At 40.8% G+C, this 19,619-nt stretch overlaps 1 protein-coding gene across 5 annotated transcripts in view; it reads left to right on the top strand.

Annotated features, from left to right (window-relative positions):
* LOC117542436 (disks large homolog 1-like) overlaps positions 1–19,619 on the top strand; it is a 120,830-nt gene that overhangs the window by 29,864 nt on the left and 71,347 nt on the right. For 3 of the 5 annotated variants that reach the window (XM_034210098.1, XM_034210093.1, XM_034210094.1), the window contains one exon: positions 3,743–3,865. The exons of 1 other annotated variant lie outside the window; for it this stretch is intronic. In XM_034210098.1, coding sequence (XP_034065989.1) covers positions 3,743–3,865 — 123 coding nt within the window. Of the gene's footprint in view, positions 1–3,742; positions 3,866–15,675; positions 16,806–19,619 lie in introns of those variants that run through there. One more of the 5 variants, XM_034210096.1, reaches the window with a different exon arrangement.

Raw genomic sequence — 19,619 nt, 5'->3', positions numbered from 1 at the left:
ACACACACACACACACACACACACACACACACACACACACACACACACACACACACACACACACACACACACACACACACACACACACACACACACACACACACACACACACACACACACACACACACACACACACACATTACTACACTGTCAATCAGTTCCCCATCACGACAGCTGTCTACCTGTCTGTGTTTATTTACTTTTTGAGCTCATGATTTTTAAAGTACATTTGAACATAATTGAGGCACAGCATCAATCGATCATAGTTGAATTGACAAATAATTGTTCTGCTTTGTTTACATAACTTAATATTTAAATCAACCTTTAGCAGTCCCATAATAATATATGAAGTTGTAACTTTCTTTTAGATTTGCTGTAGTCTCTTTAAATCAATTTGGGAGTGAGAGTTGTTCTATTCCTAACCCTGATGCTTTACTACCAAATGTTTTTGCCAGATATGTTTTGAGGACACGTACTCGTGGCCTTAAGCTACTGTATGTTTGATGGGATCGCACAGTTAACAGGACTTAAATGAGTGCTTACATTCCACTAGAAAAATATGATATACTAATTAATGTTACTGCCCCATAAACACTTCATTTGTTGTTGTTCAAGTCACTGTTGACTATGACTATAAATGCTTAACGTTGGTATTTTATGTTTTTTATAAGATTGGAAAGGATACATTGATGCATTCAGTAAATATTCATGAACAATAACATTGGTTTAACATGTTGATGAAAAAGGCCACTGCCAAGTATGCAGATTCGACTCCCAAGCTCACATAAATGTTCAGGCAATGTCTCCCCCTCTATCATCCCCCTTTTCACTGTATCTCTGATAAAGGCACTCTCTGCCCCAAAAAATATCTTTGAAAAAAAAGTAATTGCCGGCATTCCCCTAAAAATCATCGCCAATTTCAAAGGAATTTACTACTTTGTTTTTGATTACATTTCATTCCTCTTTAAATTGACTCTAAAGTGACTACAGTTCTCTGGAAACCTTGTGCTTTTAAAACTTCCTTTTGAACACCGCTGGATAGACTGCAAAATGAAAGCTTAAATTAAGCCTGTTTGTCATAGTCTCTGAAAAGATGAGTCGTTAGAGATAACAGACTTTTTGCCATCAGCGGTGATATGCTTCATGTCTATTATAATTAGTTGTAAATGATTTTAAATTGGTCTAATGTCACATCTAATACCGTCAGTTTCTATTTTGGGGTTTTTGTCTCTGGTCAAGGTGGCAGAGGCAGCTCCTAAAAATACCTGTTTTATTATGGCTACAGACTTAGATAGGTCTTTTTTTATGTACTTAGAAGTCAAGGACACTGGCCTAAAGTGGAGCTGTGCGCACAGGGATTTAGTCAAATCCTCGTCCCATTTTTTAGTAAAGCGGCCCATTACTATCTCTGTTCTGCACTCGGTCTGTCTGTCTGGCACCCTCTCTCTTTGTCTCTTTCTTTTCCCTCTCTATCTCTCTCACACACTCATAATAGCGCAGCGTAGCCTGGTAATCTTTTTATTTTGGTTGATTGGGATGTATCTGTCTGCAGATTAGTGCTTACATCACTCTGACCACACACACACTCTCTCTCTTTCACGTGTGCACAGTTGTTTCCCCGACACTCATTCCAAAACATGATAACACAAACATCATTATGTTTCATCATGTGTTCATCTTTTGTTGACTTTTCTAATCACTCTTTTAGGGACTGTATGTTTTCGTATTGTCTCGTAAATCACAATGATGGTCTTTTCTATGAGGGAACTTACAAAAGCCTGCCCGTATTCCACCAAAATTGCATATGCAAATTGAGAATATTACATAATCTGCTACCACATTGAATGAAATGGTAGTAGGGAGGTGATCAAAGACATCAACTCAGTTGTTTTTCTTGGGGGTTCTCTGTCACTCTGTTAGGAATAAACAGTTTTTAAAGCCGTAAGCCACAGAAGGCTTTACAGTTATTTTAAAACACCTGACAGACATTATACTGTAAGATTTCAAATGTCCCAGGATTCCTCTGCTTCTTCATTTCCTGTCATTTTCATCGTCTTGGCTCTTTTCTTTCATTTCCTCCGTTTTTTCTTTCTATCATCCCCCACTGATATGTCATCCTTTGTACATTCTGGCATGAGTGATTATTAGTAAGTGTATTATTTTATTATATAAACACTTATGTGTCAGTAGTAGTAGAGTGTCTATGTGTGTGTGCATATATTTGGGGTGAGTGGTGTGTCACTTCCAAGTCATGTCTCGTCATGTCACTTCCTAGTCATGTCCCAAGTCTGACTCAGGAGTCAGTCAGCACAGCCCAAAGTGTGTCTGCTGGAAAGCCTTGGACCGAAGTGAAGATGTTGTCCCTGTGGTGAAGAAAATGTGGGTGTGTAGCTCCACCTTGTGGTTGGACACCACTTTTCTGTCACTTTAATCCATAAACATTTCACTGCTGAGGGGGCATGTAGAGTTCATATTGGTTGTGATATTGATCGATGCAATGATTTGTTTAACCATCCATGCATCAATATAGCTTTCCATTTGTGATCTCTGTTTACTGTACAGCAACCATGCACAGTAATCGTTTGGTGTCTGTGGAAATGCAGCTAAAGAGTTTTGAGCTGTAGTCATTGTAGGATTACATCATCCTCATTCCCTTAGTATACAGAGGCTCCACAACCTCATCCACACCGCCGTATCATCATCACTGCTTTTCACAAAGCTTAAAAGTTGCTCATCACCTATATGACAGTGAAATCGGTGGTGAATGTATGTGTAGCCTTCAGGGTATTCGGGTGTTCAGGTTATTTTGGGAACTCCTCCTAGCCAAATTGTTTGTGTATGTTTGTCGGATGTGTGTGTGTGTGTGTGTGTGTGTGTGTGTGTGTGTGTGTGTGTGTGTGTGTGTGTGTGTGTGTGTGTGTGTGTGTGTGTGACCCCAGGATCTGGCTTGCTTATGTATGACAGATGGACCTGCCACCTTGTTCTCCCCATGGGCATGTTCTCTGCTTCTTACACACCAACACACACACACACACACATACACACACACACACACACACACACACACACACACACACATCATCTTGTGACTATAGTACTTATTTGTTTACCTTTAATCTTACAAAGCCTAAATGCAACTGCATATTGGTCAACATTTAGTTCTGTATGACCATATTAAAAATAGTAGGCCAATGAAAACGTGTACATTTAGTTGTAAGTTAATGTGTGGCTGTTAAAGGTAGTTTGCCCACCTTTCTGACCTGTTTTCTGTAATGGAAAAATCTATTTTAATGTTCCCACATTTTGGCAATTGTTATTCCTCATGCATACTGTATAAGGCAGTCGCTTAATTCTACTATAAGAAAGAAAGAACAAGTAATAACAGATGCACTAAGACTACCCTTACATTGCCCATTCAATTCTCCAAACACACTGCAGTATCTGATTTTATCTGAAAATGATGTATTTTCTTACCTATTAAAGCAGAAATGAACCAGGCTTAAAACGTCACTGTTTCTCTAGGTAACGCTTTGTAAGGCAGTTATTTGTAAATATAGTATTATCACAATAATGGTTGAAATTTATAATCTGTCCTTGACTACGAGTAACATGAAGGACCTACATATTAAAATATAAAGTTAGCCGAGAGAGAGTGAGAGAGAGATAGTGTGTATGTGTGTGTGTTGCACATGTGTGTGTGTGTGTGTGTTGCACCATGCTGAGATCTGTCTGTGCATCGTAGGTAGAATCACCCGAGGGTCCGTATGATGACGAGGGGTGGCGTCACCCAGAGGGGGAGAGGCTGAATGAAGTCCCAGCCCCGCCTTTCTCTTCCCTCTATTCTCATAGCCACGCCCACTACCAGGTAACCCCGCCTCTGAGCCCGTCGCATGCCTCCATAGCTTGGTTCTTTTTATGTTCATTTTCAGTTGTCCCTCACGTTTTAAGTTGAGGTTATATAAGAGCATGCAGTCCATTTTTTTATCCTTTTAATCTCTGATTTTCTGTGTTTTTTGAGACAGTTGTGCAGAATCTGTGTGAATCTGTATGAATTATTGTTGCATTGGTTGAAATTCAGAGACACCATTCTTTCACAACCTCATCGAAACTCGTCTCTTACAAAGTGTTTCATGTAGCATTTCAATATCATTAAATAGTTATTAGGAACATCTCTACTCTGCAAATGGATAAAGTGCCAGATGGTGCAAGGAATCAAATCTGTATGATCAAATAGCTTTCAACATGTTTATATTCCTATAAATGCAAAGGCAGGCAGAAGAGAGTGACACGTTTGATATGTTCTTTATATGTGAGACAAGGTATATCTGCTCACGCTTTGTTTGTATCTACATTTTTAAACATGAATGTACTTCATCAAGACTGTCGACACTTATCTCCTGAAGCCAAAACCAAAAGTCAGCTGAAATGTATCTACTGTTTTTTTTCTCTGAACCATGTGAACGCAGAGCTAAAACTGTGGTTGTTCATGTTTGTGTCTTTTCGTACTGCGCATGCGGTTTGTGATTGTGTCTTTACTTGATAATGAAAAAAAAGGAAACCAAAAAGCATCATAAATATTTGTTTTGGCTCCGATCTTTTCTTTACTTTTTACCCACCACCTTGTTTGTTTCCTATAATGTATGTACATTCTGCTGCTTTTCACATTGTTAAGTACTTTACCCTCTTATGTAGCTTGTGTCTTAAGTATTTATAGTAAAGAAAGTAATGAGAGTGGAAACATAACATAGACAGTTTCCTCTTCCTCTCCCCTGGTAATTGCAGCGTAGAAACTGCAGGAGGCAGTAGAGGCAGGGAAATACCCCCCATCAAATCAAGGTCTGACTTGGCTTAATAAATCAAACTATTTAATGGCGAGCATTTAACTGAGTCATTGAATATTGCTGAGAAAGAGGCTCAAAAAAATAATGGCAGATTAATACCTGTATTGACATTTTGGAAAGTCTACTGTATTTACTGAGGAGGAAATGCAGTCGACACTGCGGCAGTATAATTGACTTTCCTTAAATAACTCCACCAATAAAATGCATATCCACTGCAGAGATTGAATGAGGAGCAACAGTAAAAATGTCGCTTACTGTCTTTTTATAACACAGTAGAGTTTATTTAACAGTAAGTATCACGTAGGCAACACAGAAACCTTAATGGCTCTTGGTCATTAGGCTAATGCACATAATAAGGAAAGGAAGGAAAGAAACAGACGGTGGGGGAGCGGCAAGAGATGGGATAAAGAGAGAATTACAGGCAGACAGACACAGATTTGTTGCTCAATGTTAATCAACCTGTCAATCAGACAATCCCCTCCTCAATGAATCTATGTCCCCTCCTGCCAATACAGTCGTTGAAATAAGGACCCCGTCAGACCTTTACTCAGCACTTACTGTAATGTCTAACAGTCGTGTAGTGACTGCATCCGAATGGAAAGCCATACGGATGAATAGACAAATCAATTGCTGTACATGTGCATATAATAAATGCTTATTTTAACAATTTCCTTTAAGGTGATTAGCCTTAGGAAAAGGCACTGACAGGATTATTTGTCCACCTTTAGCTGGCTTGTCTTTGGACTTAAATCCATTGTGTGGATCACCAATTTTCTTTTATGTTTAATAAAACAAGCCTGATTTCAAAAGCTGCCTCCACCTACCTGCATGCATTCATGTGGTCATGCAATCACTTTATTCATTACACACACACACACACACCAGCACACACACACCACACACACACACACACACACACACACACACACCACACACACACCACACACCACAACACACACACACACACACACACACACACACACACACACACACACACACACACACAACCTCACAAACTATTGACATCCATTGCAAATTTGAACCTCTTAGGGGGAACATGTGGCTGTCAAGGGGGGGGGGGGAATACTTTGGGACTGACCGAGAGACAGAGTAAGCTATAGAGCTGCAGACAACAGCATGGAACTAGCTATAGCTGACACTTGGGGACAGTGTAGCTTTTAGTTATTGAAAGCTTGAATATGCATCCTTTCATATGTAGTCGCCCTTACAGTCTACATTAGTTTTGCCTTTATGTCCGCTATCTTTTATGTTCATCTATGTTAAAACCTGCAATCTCCGAAAGGTAGTTGCCTATTTACACATTGAAAAAATGACGAAGTTACATTTTCTCTCATTTAGAGTTATGTTTCTGGCTCCCTGGTGGATGTGAGTTCTATATTCACTTTTCTTTAATCAGTGTTTTTATCTTTAGCTGCAAAATGCTATACAATGTTCCCCAGCTAGTTGCTACCTTTGTGTGTATACAGTTTGGTGGTTAGCTGGTACAGTAGTGTGCTGCCTACTTAAGCCATATGACAATATGTTAGAGGTGAAAGTAAACGCACTGGTAATGTTTCTGCTAAAACAGCTCAAACTCACTAAAAAGATCTGTGGAGCTGCATAATCACTAAAAACACCCCTTTCATGTGATGTGAAGTAATTTGATCTGCTGCTATTATTATTATATTGTGCAAAGAAAAACTGAGCTGCGTAGCTAAGAAAAAAAAACAGCCCACCCCCAGACACTGAGAGTCTGAATATTTGATCCGGCCTGTTGGGATTGAGCCGGTGCTTTGCTCGCTCTGCAGTGCTTTATGTTTACCCCTCTATATCCCCATTATTTACCAGGGCAGCTTGACATATCTTTTCAAAATGGTCCTTACCAGAATCTGAAAGGGATCTAATGGAAGGGCTGGGGGAGAGCCAACATGGTTAGGAACCAGTGGAGGAGACCGCAGTATAGATCTGCATGCCGTCGTGTTTGCAGTGCTTCTAGCTGCACCAGCGTTTCTGTATTGTTGTTGACAACAAGAAGCCAATATCTATTACAATTCTATTGAGAGCCATGTTCAAATTAAAGGCAAGCTAGGACAACATGACAGGGCAAGAAATAAAATAACAAAATATGTGTTGATTTCAGTTGGCCACTAAAAAGTGGTTGATTTGTACTACTCCTTAACTACAAATGTTTGTATAAACAGTCTCTGCTAAAACCAGTAGGAATCAAGCCTTTAGTCTGTTATGAGGGGCCGTACAGGCCGCAATTCATACTGGTCCTCTCACGCACATACATTCTCCTTATACATACATACATTTTCACTCTTACACACATATATTATCCTTTTACATACATACATTTTCACTCTTATACACATATATTCTCCTTTTACATACATATATTTTCACTCTCACACACATATATTCTCCTTTTACATAAATATATTCTCCTTTTACATACATACATTTTCACTCTTACACACATATATTCTCCTTTTACATACATATATTTTCACTCTCACACACATATATTCTCCTTTTACATAAATACATTCTCCTTTTACATACACACATTTTCACTCTCACACACGTATATATTTACACTCACACATTCATACATTTTGCTCTCATATTATCATATTTCAATGCACACATTCATAGGGGGTAGGACCAGAAAAGTTTTTTTAAGCTTCTTCTTGCCCTGTTGAACATGACAGAGACTATCTGAGAATTATTATTATTTTTTTTTTGTTATTATTTTTTTTTGTTTGTACTTTGTTATAATTATTAATTTGAGTGAGAAAAAAAAGGAAAAAAGAGAATATATATATATATATATTATTGTTGTATGTTTTTGTTTCTGACATGTTCAATAAACTGACTAAAAAAATATATATATATTGTCACTCACACATTCATGCATTTTGTTCTCATATTCATATATTTGAATGCTCATATTTATACATTTTGCTCTCATGCACATTCATTCAATGTTCACATTTAATATTATAAATAATATATGCATGTCTGAAGACAATGTATGTATGTAAGAGAAGAATGTATGTATGTATGTATGTATGTATGTATGTATGTATGTATGTATGTATGTATGTATGTATGTATGTATGTATGTATGTATGTATGTATGTATGAAGACAATGTATGTATGTATGTATGTATGTATGTATGTATGTATGTATGTATGTATGTATGTATGTATGTATGTATGTATGTATGTAAGAGACGAATGTATGTATGTATGAAGACAATATCATGTGTATGCAAGAGAAGAATGTATGTATGTGTGAGAGAAAGTATAGTGGAAACGGAAGGAGTATGGTTGAAACGGAAGGCAGGTCATTATCGCGCTGTGATTGGCTCAGAAGGTCGAGCGGGGCGGGCTCATGTTCAGAACTTCGGATTCAAATCAACACGATGGAGGGAGATGAATCCGTGTATCTACGGACCAATTGTTTTTCTTTATTAAAAAAGTTAACGGAAGAGCGTGTGAGAGGCGTTTTTGCCCTTTTGCTTGTTACCTTACTAAATGGTCTAATGGTCATTGTAGCGAGGAGGGAGGGGTGTCCGCGAAACTCGCGGAAGTAATTTCAAAACAAAAAGCACTCGTTTGCTTGGAACGGTGATATTATAAACAAGGGGAAACTAGGGGAATTTAGCGATCACAACGAAAACGCCCAAGACACACATTGAGCCCAGAAAATGAATGTTATTAAGGGCTGTAAATATAATAAGCCTGTGTCTAAAATGGACAACATTGTTAGGAGATTTAAACTATACAGCGGTTCTGCACTGCGGTCACTCAGCCGTCTCTCTATTTTTTTTTCAAATCAGCAGCTCTTTCCCTGCTATATTTGATGATCGATACAAATATTTGATACCACAAGTTCTTAATAAAAGTGACACTGTTGGACTCGGTACTAGTTTGACTGCTACCAAAAATAAAATGAATTACTTTTACTGTGTACTTTATGAGTAGCCTAATCCTCTGTCAAAGTCCCCTCCATAGTAGCCTACATAATGCATGTTTACTGCTATCTTTGATGAATGATAAAAAGACAATTTTACCATTAGTTCTTAATGATATTGACTGCGGTCAACTCAGCCATCTCTCGCATTTGTTTGGTCAGATGAGCAGCTCTTCATTTTTGAGTGCGCGATTAATAGCGTATTTACCATAGACTGTATATATCAGGGGTGGGGAACCTTTTCCTCTCAAGGGCCATTTCAATTTTTTCAACATCCTCCGAGGGCCGTTCAAATTATTGACCTCTGCTTAAAAATGCTACAATTCATTCATTTGGCCTTTCTTTCATGCTGTGCAAAGAAAAAGCAACCTCTTAATCCAGATATCTTACCATGACTCGCGCATAGACACACAAGATGTGTGCAAATGTATTTAGTTTCCTATCCATATGCACATGATTTCAGTTGGGGGGGACCTAACCTCCTCTAGGGGGGTCCGGGGCCATGCTTCCCCGGGAAGATTTTTTTATTTAAATGTTGAAGTTAAAAGCATCAATCTGGTGCACTTTGAGAGCAACATTAGGAGCTCTATGGATACATCTCTCAACACCCATATGAAACAGAACTGTAAGCAGATTTATTTTTCTCTATGGATATTTTACAAATCACTCCCCTTTCAAACTGTATTCTTGTTTATTAATAACAACTTTTTGTTACTGTCATATAGTATTTTATACCTGTTTACTTTATTCTCTTATTTCTTTTATAACTATAATGATCATATCAAGATGTGCCTTTACCTCACTGGTAGTAGAAAAAGCTTCTTATATTCGTTAGCATAGCTAGTTAACCAGATGCTAATAACAACAAAGTTATTGACTGTATGATCAGTATGACAGATCGCCACTGGGCTTACAACTAAAGACACAGACACGCAAAAACTGCGGCATGTGTACGGCTCCTTATGGGTACTGCAATTTGTGAAGTCCCTGCCCGGAGCCGTTCTGGTGCTCTCCGTCAGATTTGCACCCCTGTCAGACGAGACATATACCACGTGATGACACGTTAGGCTCGTGTTGTGTTCATGGACCCTGACCTTGGCCAGGAAAAACAGGCACTCGCTTGTTTAATGTTTTTGCGGTCTAGATTTCTTACAATTTTTTCTTTTTTGCGTGTGTTTATAAATTACCTCGAGGGCCGTACCACATAGTCTCGCGGGCCGTATACGGCCCGGGGGCCGGAAGTTCCCCACCCCTGGTATATATAAATGGACGTAGTGTCCGTGACGTCACCCATAGGATTCTGCAGAGTTGCCGTGAAGCCCTTAGTAGGCGGAGTCGGCCACTAACGGCTCGACTGTGACGTCAGAGTCTAATCCCGCCTGCTCCAAATAAGGGCAAAGAGGCGGAGCCGAGGCGGGACCTGCAGCCTCCGAACTGGAAGTAAACAGAGCTAGCTCAGGCTAAGAAGCTAAGCTAACATGAAATACATGCATACCAAGTTACTGCAAACAGTGTAGTTCCCCTATATAAACGTTACATTCATAATCAAATGAGACAATCTGCAAGAGAATTAGCTATATTTTGTTATTCTTAATGCTTGTCATTCACACGTTGAGAAAAGACGGACTCCACCGCCCGGACCTAACGGAGCCGCAGTGGGCTAGCTCCGGGACGCCGGCTGGAGCTAGCCCCCTGCGGCTCCGTTAGCTCCGGCGGCCACCACTGGGATAATTGGGTCCCCTATTAACATTTGCTCCCGTTTAGCATTATAGGCGTCATAGCCATAGACTATAAAAGTCTTACCCAAGGCTGAATCATAAACTAAAATGTATATGTATGCATAAAGGATTACGTCCTTAGCTGGCTAATAAGTAACAAGCTAAGCTACCAAGCACACAAACACCTGCGAACGGGGTTAACATGTATAATATTATCATTTTAGACTTCTTGGAAGTTCTGTTAGTACATTCAAGCGCACAGCACGACATTTTAATTGTCTGGTATTTGTAACAATATTCCCTAAAAGGCACAATCACCACGAACACGGCTAAAGGGTCAAGTACAGTACTATGACTAACTAACGTTGTAGCCTCTTATCTATGGTTGTAGCCTAGCTAGCAGAGTGGACAAGTTGCTGTTAGCTGACAGTGAGGCATGTACGTGTCCATCAACGTGACCACGCCCTAATTTAGGCAAAAACTTTAAGACCTAATATAAATAAAAGGGTCGTGTTAGAAAACAATTCACTCACAGATTCATAATCATGAAGGTGGAATCTAACTATATCGATAATAATATGTATTGCATCCATGGGTAGAAACATGTTTTTTTCTGCTGTAAAGTTGGGCATTTTAACATGGGGTCTATGGAAATTGCTCCTTTCTGCAGCCAGTCCCTAGCGGCCCATGTATGAACTGCAGTGTGTGGCACTTCCGTATTGGCTTCCCGGCTGTTCCCCAGAGTTTGCCGCTTGGTATTTACGGTAATCGCAGAGAAGCGGCGCTGACGGTAGTACAAGAGTTTATGCTATATTTGATGAGGGATCAAATGATTTTTAGCCATAAGTTCTTAATAAAATTGGTACCGTTGGACTCACAACTACCACAAATACAATGAAGTACTTTTACTGTGTACTATTTGAATAATACTCTGTCAAACTCCCCTCCAGAGTACAATAATGCATGTTTTCTGCCCTCTTTGATGAAAGATAAAATGATTTGTTGTACTCATGGGTGGAGTTTGACAAAGGATTACTCAAAAAAGTACACAGTAAAAGTAGGCTACTTGATTGTACTTGTGGTAGTAGTCCAAGTAGTACCAAGTCCAACAGTGTCACTTTTATTGAGAACTTGTGGTAACAAATATTTGTATCGATCATCAAATATAGCAGGGGGAAAAAGAGCTGCTGATTTGAAAAAAAAACTCGAGACGGCTGAGGTGACCGCAGTGCAGAACCGCTGTATAACATTCATTCAAATAACATTCATTTTCTGGGCTCAATGTGTGTCTTGGCCGTTTTCGTTGTGATCGCTAAATTCCCCTAGTTTCCCCTTGTTTATAATATCACCGTTCCAAGCAAACGAGTGCTTTTTGTTTTGAAATCACTTCCGCGAGTTTCGCGGCGCCCCCTCCCCCCACTGACCATTAGACCATTTAGTAAGGTAAAAAGCAAAAGGGCAAAAACGCCTCTCAGACGCTCTTCCGTTTACTTTTTTAATAAAGAAAAACAAATGGTCCGTAGATACACGGATTCATCTCCCTCCGTCATGTTGATTTGAATCCGAAGTTCTGAACATGAGCCCGCCCCGCTCGACCTTCTGAGCCAATCACAGCGCGATAATGACCTGCCTTCCGTTTCAACCATACTCCTTCCGTTTCCACTATACTTTCTCTCACACATACATATATTGTCTTCATACATACATACATTCGTCTCTTGCATACATACATTGTCTTCATACATGCATATATTATTTATAATATTAAATGTAAACATTGAATGAATGTGCATGAGAGCAAAATGTATAAATATGAGCATTAAAATATATGAATATGAGAACAAAATGCATGAATGTGTGAGTGACAATATATGAATGTGTGCATTGAAATATGATAATATGAGAGCAAAATGTATGAATGTGTGAGCGTAAATATATACGTGTGTGAGAGTGAAAATGTATGTATGTGAAAGGAGAATGTATGTGTGTAAGAGTGAAAATGTATGTATGTATAAGGAGAATGTATGTGCGTGAGAGGACCAGTATGAATTACGGCCTGTACGGCCCCTCATAGTCTGTATTACGGTTAAACTACATAACGAAATAGCTACTGGGTTACAGGGTCAGACTGTCTGGTGCACGCTGAGTTGATATCTGAAATATGTTGCGGGTCAATCTGTGGGGGGAGTAGTAAATCATTTGTTTAAAAAAAAAAAAAAAAACAGCATTTGTATTATAGGCTATCCATCATTACCTGTAGATGATGGAACGGCAAAGTTGTCTCTCTCAGCAGGCGGACATTAAACATGCATGATGTGTGCTTTTATTTAATTGGTCCTGAAATATTAATAGAGCCAACATTCACTGGCTGACATTTGACTTGAGAGATACAGAGCTAGAGAGACAGAAGGTAAAAGTGATGGAGAGAGGCACAGGAAGGCAGGGCTAATAGTGATGTAGCCAGTGACTCAGTGAATTGTTGCTGTGTCAGCCTGTCATGTCAGTGTATTGTGTTTTGAGTCATGGTGGCTGCAGACACACTGGTTGTAGAGAATGACTGTCAGAGGCTAATGATATGGTTTCAGTTGTAATTTACGCTAGCTCCGGTGGTAGCTCCTTACTGTGTGTTCACACTGCAGGCCACTTGATTGATGTCTTAATCTTTCCTTACTGATTGTGGGCGAGAAGCTCAGGTTGCTTTCGTGCTGTGTTGTGCAACTTAAGTTATTACACTGCATATGGTGGTTTAGAGAGAGTCTGTTAAGTGAGAAGCATTTTTCCATTGCCTGGAAATAAACAATGCTTTTGTTCAGCCATGTCAGCAGAATGACTTTAGGGATGAAACTATCAGTCAGTCCTTCACTTTGGTCCAGACGGTGGTGGCGAAGTCGATAGGGACTTGGCTTGGCAACTGGAAGGTCACCAGTTCAAGTCCCGGCAAGACCAAGTGCTTGCCTGAGCAAGGCACCGCTCCCTACACTGCTCCCCGGGCACCGTTCAAAATGGCAGCACACTGCTCCTAACACTAGGATGGGTCAAATGCAGAGAAATGTCTCAACAACAACTGATGGATTATAATACAATGTCAGATATGCATGTCCCCCTGAGGATGAACAGTTATGCTGTTGATTGCAAACTCCTATATGCTTACTTAGTGCCACAATCAGGTTCATGTAAATGTTTTCCAATTTGTGGATTATGACCACAGACTGTAGACGTCATCCACTGGTTTGGAGATTACATTTTTGATCTTTGGGTTTGTCATGCTGATGACATCTTGTTTTTGTCATGATGTGGAAGGGGGGAGCTGAAAACAACAATGAGTTGACATTATAAAAAACCCGAGTTACAAATAATTTAGAAAGGGTTAAAGTTATAATGAGCTAAACCAACTTGGTGGTTACCTGTCAATCAAAAGTTAGCCCACTCTAAAACATTCCCTGCTTTATTGTCTATTTTACTCAATTCTGAAGACAACATTTACAAAATGAACATCATGCTTTAATTGACGAATAGTTGACAACTAGTTATTGACGCCATAAAACTTGACAGGAAGATGAATACTGATATAATAAAATCAACTGAGAATATTGTTTCTCTTCTAAGAGTCTTAAGGCAATGTCTTATTGGCTTCGTTTTCAGTCACAGTCCACTTTTTCTCAGCCAGCAGGTTTGTTGGTAGTCCCCACAGGAGCCAGGGTTTCCAGGTTGTTCAGTCGCTTTCTATTGGTGTGAACAAAGGATCAACATGATCATTTAGTTGCTACTTTATGAATTAGGACTGTTAGTATATATTGTCTTGTAGCAGCTTGGTCGGTCTTCAACTATTTTATATTCAGACTGCTAAGTGCTGGTCACAGAAGCCTCTTGCAAAGCCTGACTACGGACACTCTGAGAATCCATCTCACCCACTCTATTTCTCTGTCATATATGAGTCAGCTTTCTTCATATTGGATTCCTCTAAAAACAACACAAGAAATCTCAGTGACATACATTCAGCTTTTAGCAAACATCACATTAGTCAGCCAGCACCAGGTGTATTCCAGGGCTCAGAAAGCTGTTGCTATAGATACAGTTCCCAAGGAAACACAGGAAGAAGCACTGACTGGGGACCTGCTCCACCTGTGGCTAATCCTCAGGGAGGCTAACCTAGCTGTGCACGGCAGGCGCTGGATGAAGTGAGCTAGTGCCTGCAGCTAGTGACCCTCCTGATGAAGCAAGCTAGCATTTGGCTCAGACTTGCTATAGCTAATTTAATGCATGCTTTTGCTATCAATGAGAGATGATGTGATGACACTTGTTAGCATGTTGTATCGTTCTCTTCTTCCTTTCCCTGTCTTCTCCCTTTTCTTCATCTCAGTCGGTGCCCAGCAACAGCCTGTTGTTTTCCATTCTGGAGACGTGCTCTATGCGTGTATGTCCGAGTGTGTTTGTGTGCATGTGTAAGTGAGAGTGAGTGAGAGTGTGTGGGAGAGCTGGGTGCTGCAGTGTCCGGAAACGGCCTCAAGAGAAGATCTCTCTACCACACAGACTCGCACACATAGACACCCATGCATACACACACATGTAAACAACAAAGTTATTAACTACTGCATGATTGCATTTTGACACAAACCTACACACATGTACGTGTTGATACAAAGCTCATTGTAAATCCTTGTTAAAGGTTGACACTGGGTGACACCTCTTAATTCACTTTGACTTCTTCCCCTTTCACACACACACACGCAGACACAAATAGAACTCTCTTATCTTGTTATCTGTCTAGTCACCACTAGCATTCAATCTCTACTTAGGTGGCATTTAGCTGTTTTCCACCTCATCTCCTCCTCAACCTGCAACAGGCTTCATTACCTGTGTTTGTGTGTGCATGCAAGTTTTGAAGGTGCATGTATATTTGGAGTAGGAGGGGGGGGGGGTTCTGTTATGTCATTGGCTGGCTGGCATTTGGGGGCGTGGCTTGTACAAGTAATGATATCTGACTGAGAGAGAGAAAGGGGCGTCAGGTTGCAGCTCCAATAAAAGACTGGAAAAGACAACTTGCTGAGAGAGAGAGAGAGAGAGAGAGAGAGAGAGAGAGAGAGAGAGAGAGAGAGAGAGAGAGAGAGAGAGAGAGAGACTAAATAATATACTGTACCGAGTGAGCGACGAGAAGAGAGAGTGAGACTTGGAACGACACCACAGATGTAGGAGTGAGGGGAGGAGAAACCGAAGAGTTGCAGAGTGATTCTTCCAGCCAGCCTCCTACTTCAGATGCTCTCCTCTTCGCCTGCATCTTTCCACCTCCCTCCCCGCTTCCTCCTATATTTAATGGGAACAGACACAGTGACAGAGGAGAGATTGACTGGTCATCTCCTTGGACTAGAGAGGAGGAGGGAGGGAGCGAAGAAGAGGTGGGGTGGAGAAAGCCAGAGAGAAAGAGTGAACCCCCTTAAATAATCAATCCTCATATCCTGGCGTTGCCTGGCCACGCGCCTTCTCTCTCTGAAGAGAGGAGAGGAAGGAGTTGAAGAGGAGATTTTGGACTAACAGAGGTGTGGATGTTGGACATTTCTCCAGTCTAGACGATGGGATGACGGACCAATGGGACGACAGTTGGGAAGGTGGACTGACGAGTGGATGTACAAAAACCCTAACACACCGGCTTCTGCTACAACTCTTGGAGGACTCTGTCTACCTGCTCTGCACTTTTTACCTCCTCTACCAACTCCTCCAGCACCTCATAGTTCCAACTGCCAGCTGCTCTCTTAATCCTGAGGGAGCTGGAGAAAGGAAAAGGGACAAAAGAGATCATTATCAAAGCAAACTGAGCAAAGGAGATGAATAATTGCTCCATCTTCAGCAAAAACAGAAAATAAGGAAGTGCTCAACTTGTATATTTGACAGCAACACTTTTAGAGCTTGAGAGAAAGAAAGCAACAGAGTAGAGAAACCAGAGATTAAGCAGTGGAGAAGCGCTGCAACATGAAGTCTATCTTGTTTGACTAAAGGAAGCGCAGAACGCAGAGACGATGAACTATATTTTTGGCAACAACACCTTGGTCCCCCGCAGTGTGAGGACGGGCGGGTCATCCGGGGGTCATGGGGTCAAACAGAAGCTGGGGCCAAAGCGCGGCTCCTCGGAGGAGCTCGCACCTCCACGTACCTCCTCCACCTCCTCTCCCGCCTCCTCCTCCCCCTCCACCTCCTCGACTCGCTGGCAGCAGCTCCTCACATTCTTCTCCAGGAGGAGTGCCTTCACCGACTGTATCAATGCCAGCCAGGTAACACACGTCACACCCTCTGTGTGTGGGTGTGTGTGTTGTGCTTGAGGGGTGGTAGCGGATCAGGGTGGGAAGCATGTAACTTAACCTGGGTTTTTTTTTCGAGTGTGTTTTTGTGTGTGTGTGTGTGTGTGTGTGTGTGTGTGTGTGTGTGTGTGTGTGTGTGTGTGTGTGTGTGTATGTGTGTGTATGTATGTGAGTCTGTACATGGCGCTGGACACTACATTACTTAACATTCTCTAGTTTCAGTTTTGTAGCCAACACCAGGAGGCAGCCTGGGGCAGCATCAGGTTTTAAATTGAAGTTGAAGCAGGTCTCTGTTGAGGTTTGAGATTTTTGATAAGGTTGTCATGGAAATTAGCCAGGCATAGTGTATGAGAACCAGAGAGCTGGTGTGTTGCCATGGCAAAGCTTTAATTTAGCTGAGTAGTCCAGTTGCACAAGATGCTATGTCCACACCGAAGTCCAAATCAGTTCCATGGAAAGGGGCCGTGTGATGTTGAAGTGGTTTATTTATTATATTTTGGCACAATGAGCTTTAGGAATCCTTAATAATGTGGCCTTGCATCTTCTTTAAATAGAATATAAAATAAATGTTTTGGATAGGGTTGAATTTATAGTTTTTAATGTGCGTCATAGATAAAGAGCAAATGCAGGTAGCACACTACGAAACAGTTGATGTACTCCTACAAGAAAAATACTGCCACGGCCTCCACAGAGATATTATGGACAGGCAGTTGAAGAACATTAATATTAAAGACAACATTAGGGAAATTATTTTTAAATAATAAATCAGACGAGATAAACAATTCTCATAAGTTTCTATACAATCTGACATATTTTGAACCGAAGAAAAACGTTCTTGTTTTCTTGTTTTCAATAACAAACAACAGAATAATGTTGACTGCTTATGTTAAACTACCAGCTGACATTCTGTAAAACTAAATGAAAGAAAAATAAATGTGTGAATTGCACAGCAGAAGTCTCATTTAGCGTTGAGATAAGGAGAAATAGAGGTTACCTTTTTAGAGTTATTCAACTAAAGAGGTATTTACGTGGAAAACGTTTAATACACAACACAGCTTGTTCACAAAAGAAATGCAAAACCTACTTTTTATATATTGTAGCTCTACAATGGAATTACCATTAACCTTTGGGAAGTATCATTCCTATTGGGTTTCCAATACACCAGACTTTTCCACATGCTATACAATAATTATTATAAAAATAGATCAAGCTTTTTTTAGGAGTGTTTACCTGGGTGGTAAAAAAAAGTTATTGCTGAGTCCTGGGGGTATGTATTTAGTTAGTCCCCCAGTATTTATTTGTCCAACACACAGGGCGGATAGCGCTGACAGAAGTCGTAAAAATCACTTTGGGGCCTGTGTTAACCAACACGGTCTATACCCCAGCAGCCTGCATAAATCAATGAACTAATATCCACATAAATCCCCATACAGGACACAGCAGGGCAGGAGCTCTAGTGACTTTACTTGATCACTACACAAGGCCCCTCTGTTGTTGACTGAAGCTGCAGCCACTGTCTGCAAGAACAGTTTCAATCTGTGCAAGACAACTCTGCTTACCACCTCCATTATTACAAAAATGCATCAAAGTCCCCGTTATCTCAGATTCTTCAGATCCAAATACACACAAATCCCTTTTTGTTTTAAGGTTAGTTTGCCTTGTTTTTTATGCTCTTGAAATAATTTTTGGGATCTGGATATTAATTTTAGATGTTTATATTTAGACTCCTGTGACTGACACTCAGTGACGTGAAATCTCCACCCTTAAGGAAGCTGCTGCTTAAAGGTGATAAGCCTCCTCCACCCCCAACTCCAACTGCTGATAAATTGGAAATATTTAATTTCTATTTAATTTGTGCATTGATCCACATGTACCTGAAGTATTCATCCGCGACAATGTGTGTCTCTGTAGTCAGGGGGGAAAACTTCAGTGAATGTTAAAATTGCATGCTTTGTGGTTTATTAGCTAAACGTTAATCCATGGCATTCCGGCAGTGGCTCAGTCAGTAGGGGCTTGGACTGGGAGCCGTAGGGTTGCCGGTTCAAGTCCCCGACTAGACCTACAATATGGAGAGTGGACTGCTACTTGGAGAGGTCCCAGTCCACCTCCTGGGCCCTGCCGTGGTGCCCTTGAGCAAGGCACCGGACACCCCCCTTCCCCCCCTCACTCCCATTGCTCCCGGGCGCTGTACAATAGCTGCCCACTGCTCCTAGTACTAGACTCCTGGTACTAGGATGGGTTAAAAGCAGAGGCCACATTTCACTGTGTGTGCTTTGTGCTCTGCATGTGTGACCATTAAAGAGGGTTTCATCCCTCCGATTCTATCTATCTATCTATCTATGCTGCATTTGAAACATCTTTCCATATCAGCCAAGCTTTAAAAAAAAAAAGGGTATGGAGGACACAAGTTGAAGGAAACACACTTATTGTCGTGGCTCTTTGTGATAAGAGCGAATGATGATATATTTCCTACTGCTGCTCAAATGATTAAATACTTTTGGAACTGCAGATGACAAATGCAGTAATGTCTCTGGATCCAAAACTGCATTATTGATTAAAAGTCCTGAGTGGACGGGCGCCACTCACAATGTTCTACCCTGCAGCACTTTTACAGTTGTCTGCAGATTTACAGCACAGCAGCCCATGGAAAAAGTGTACCCACCCCCCCTCGCAGTAATCATATTGGCCAGTGTTTTCCCAAGGTGTTGCCATATTCCTGTCTAAGGCACTTACTGCATGACTGATAGGCCATTATACTACACACTCAGTTGGTGCTGATGTTGGTGC

The sequence above is a fragment of the Gymnodraco acuticeps genome, unplaced genomic scaffold, assembly GCF_902827175.1.
Source record: "Gymnodraco acuticeps unplaced genomic scaffold, fGymAcu1.1, whole genome shotgun sequence".
Taxonomy (NCBI): domain Eukaryota; kingdom Metazoa; phylum Chordata; class Actinopteri; order Perciformes; family Bathydraconidae; genus Gymnodraco; species Gymnodraco acuticeps.
Note: the sequence above shows the minus strand (reverse complement) of the source record. Positions and strands in the feature narration are given on the sequence as shown.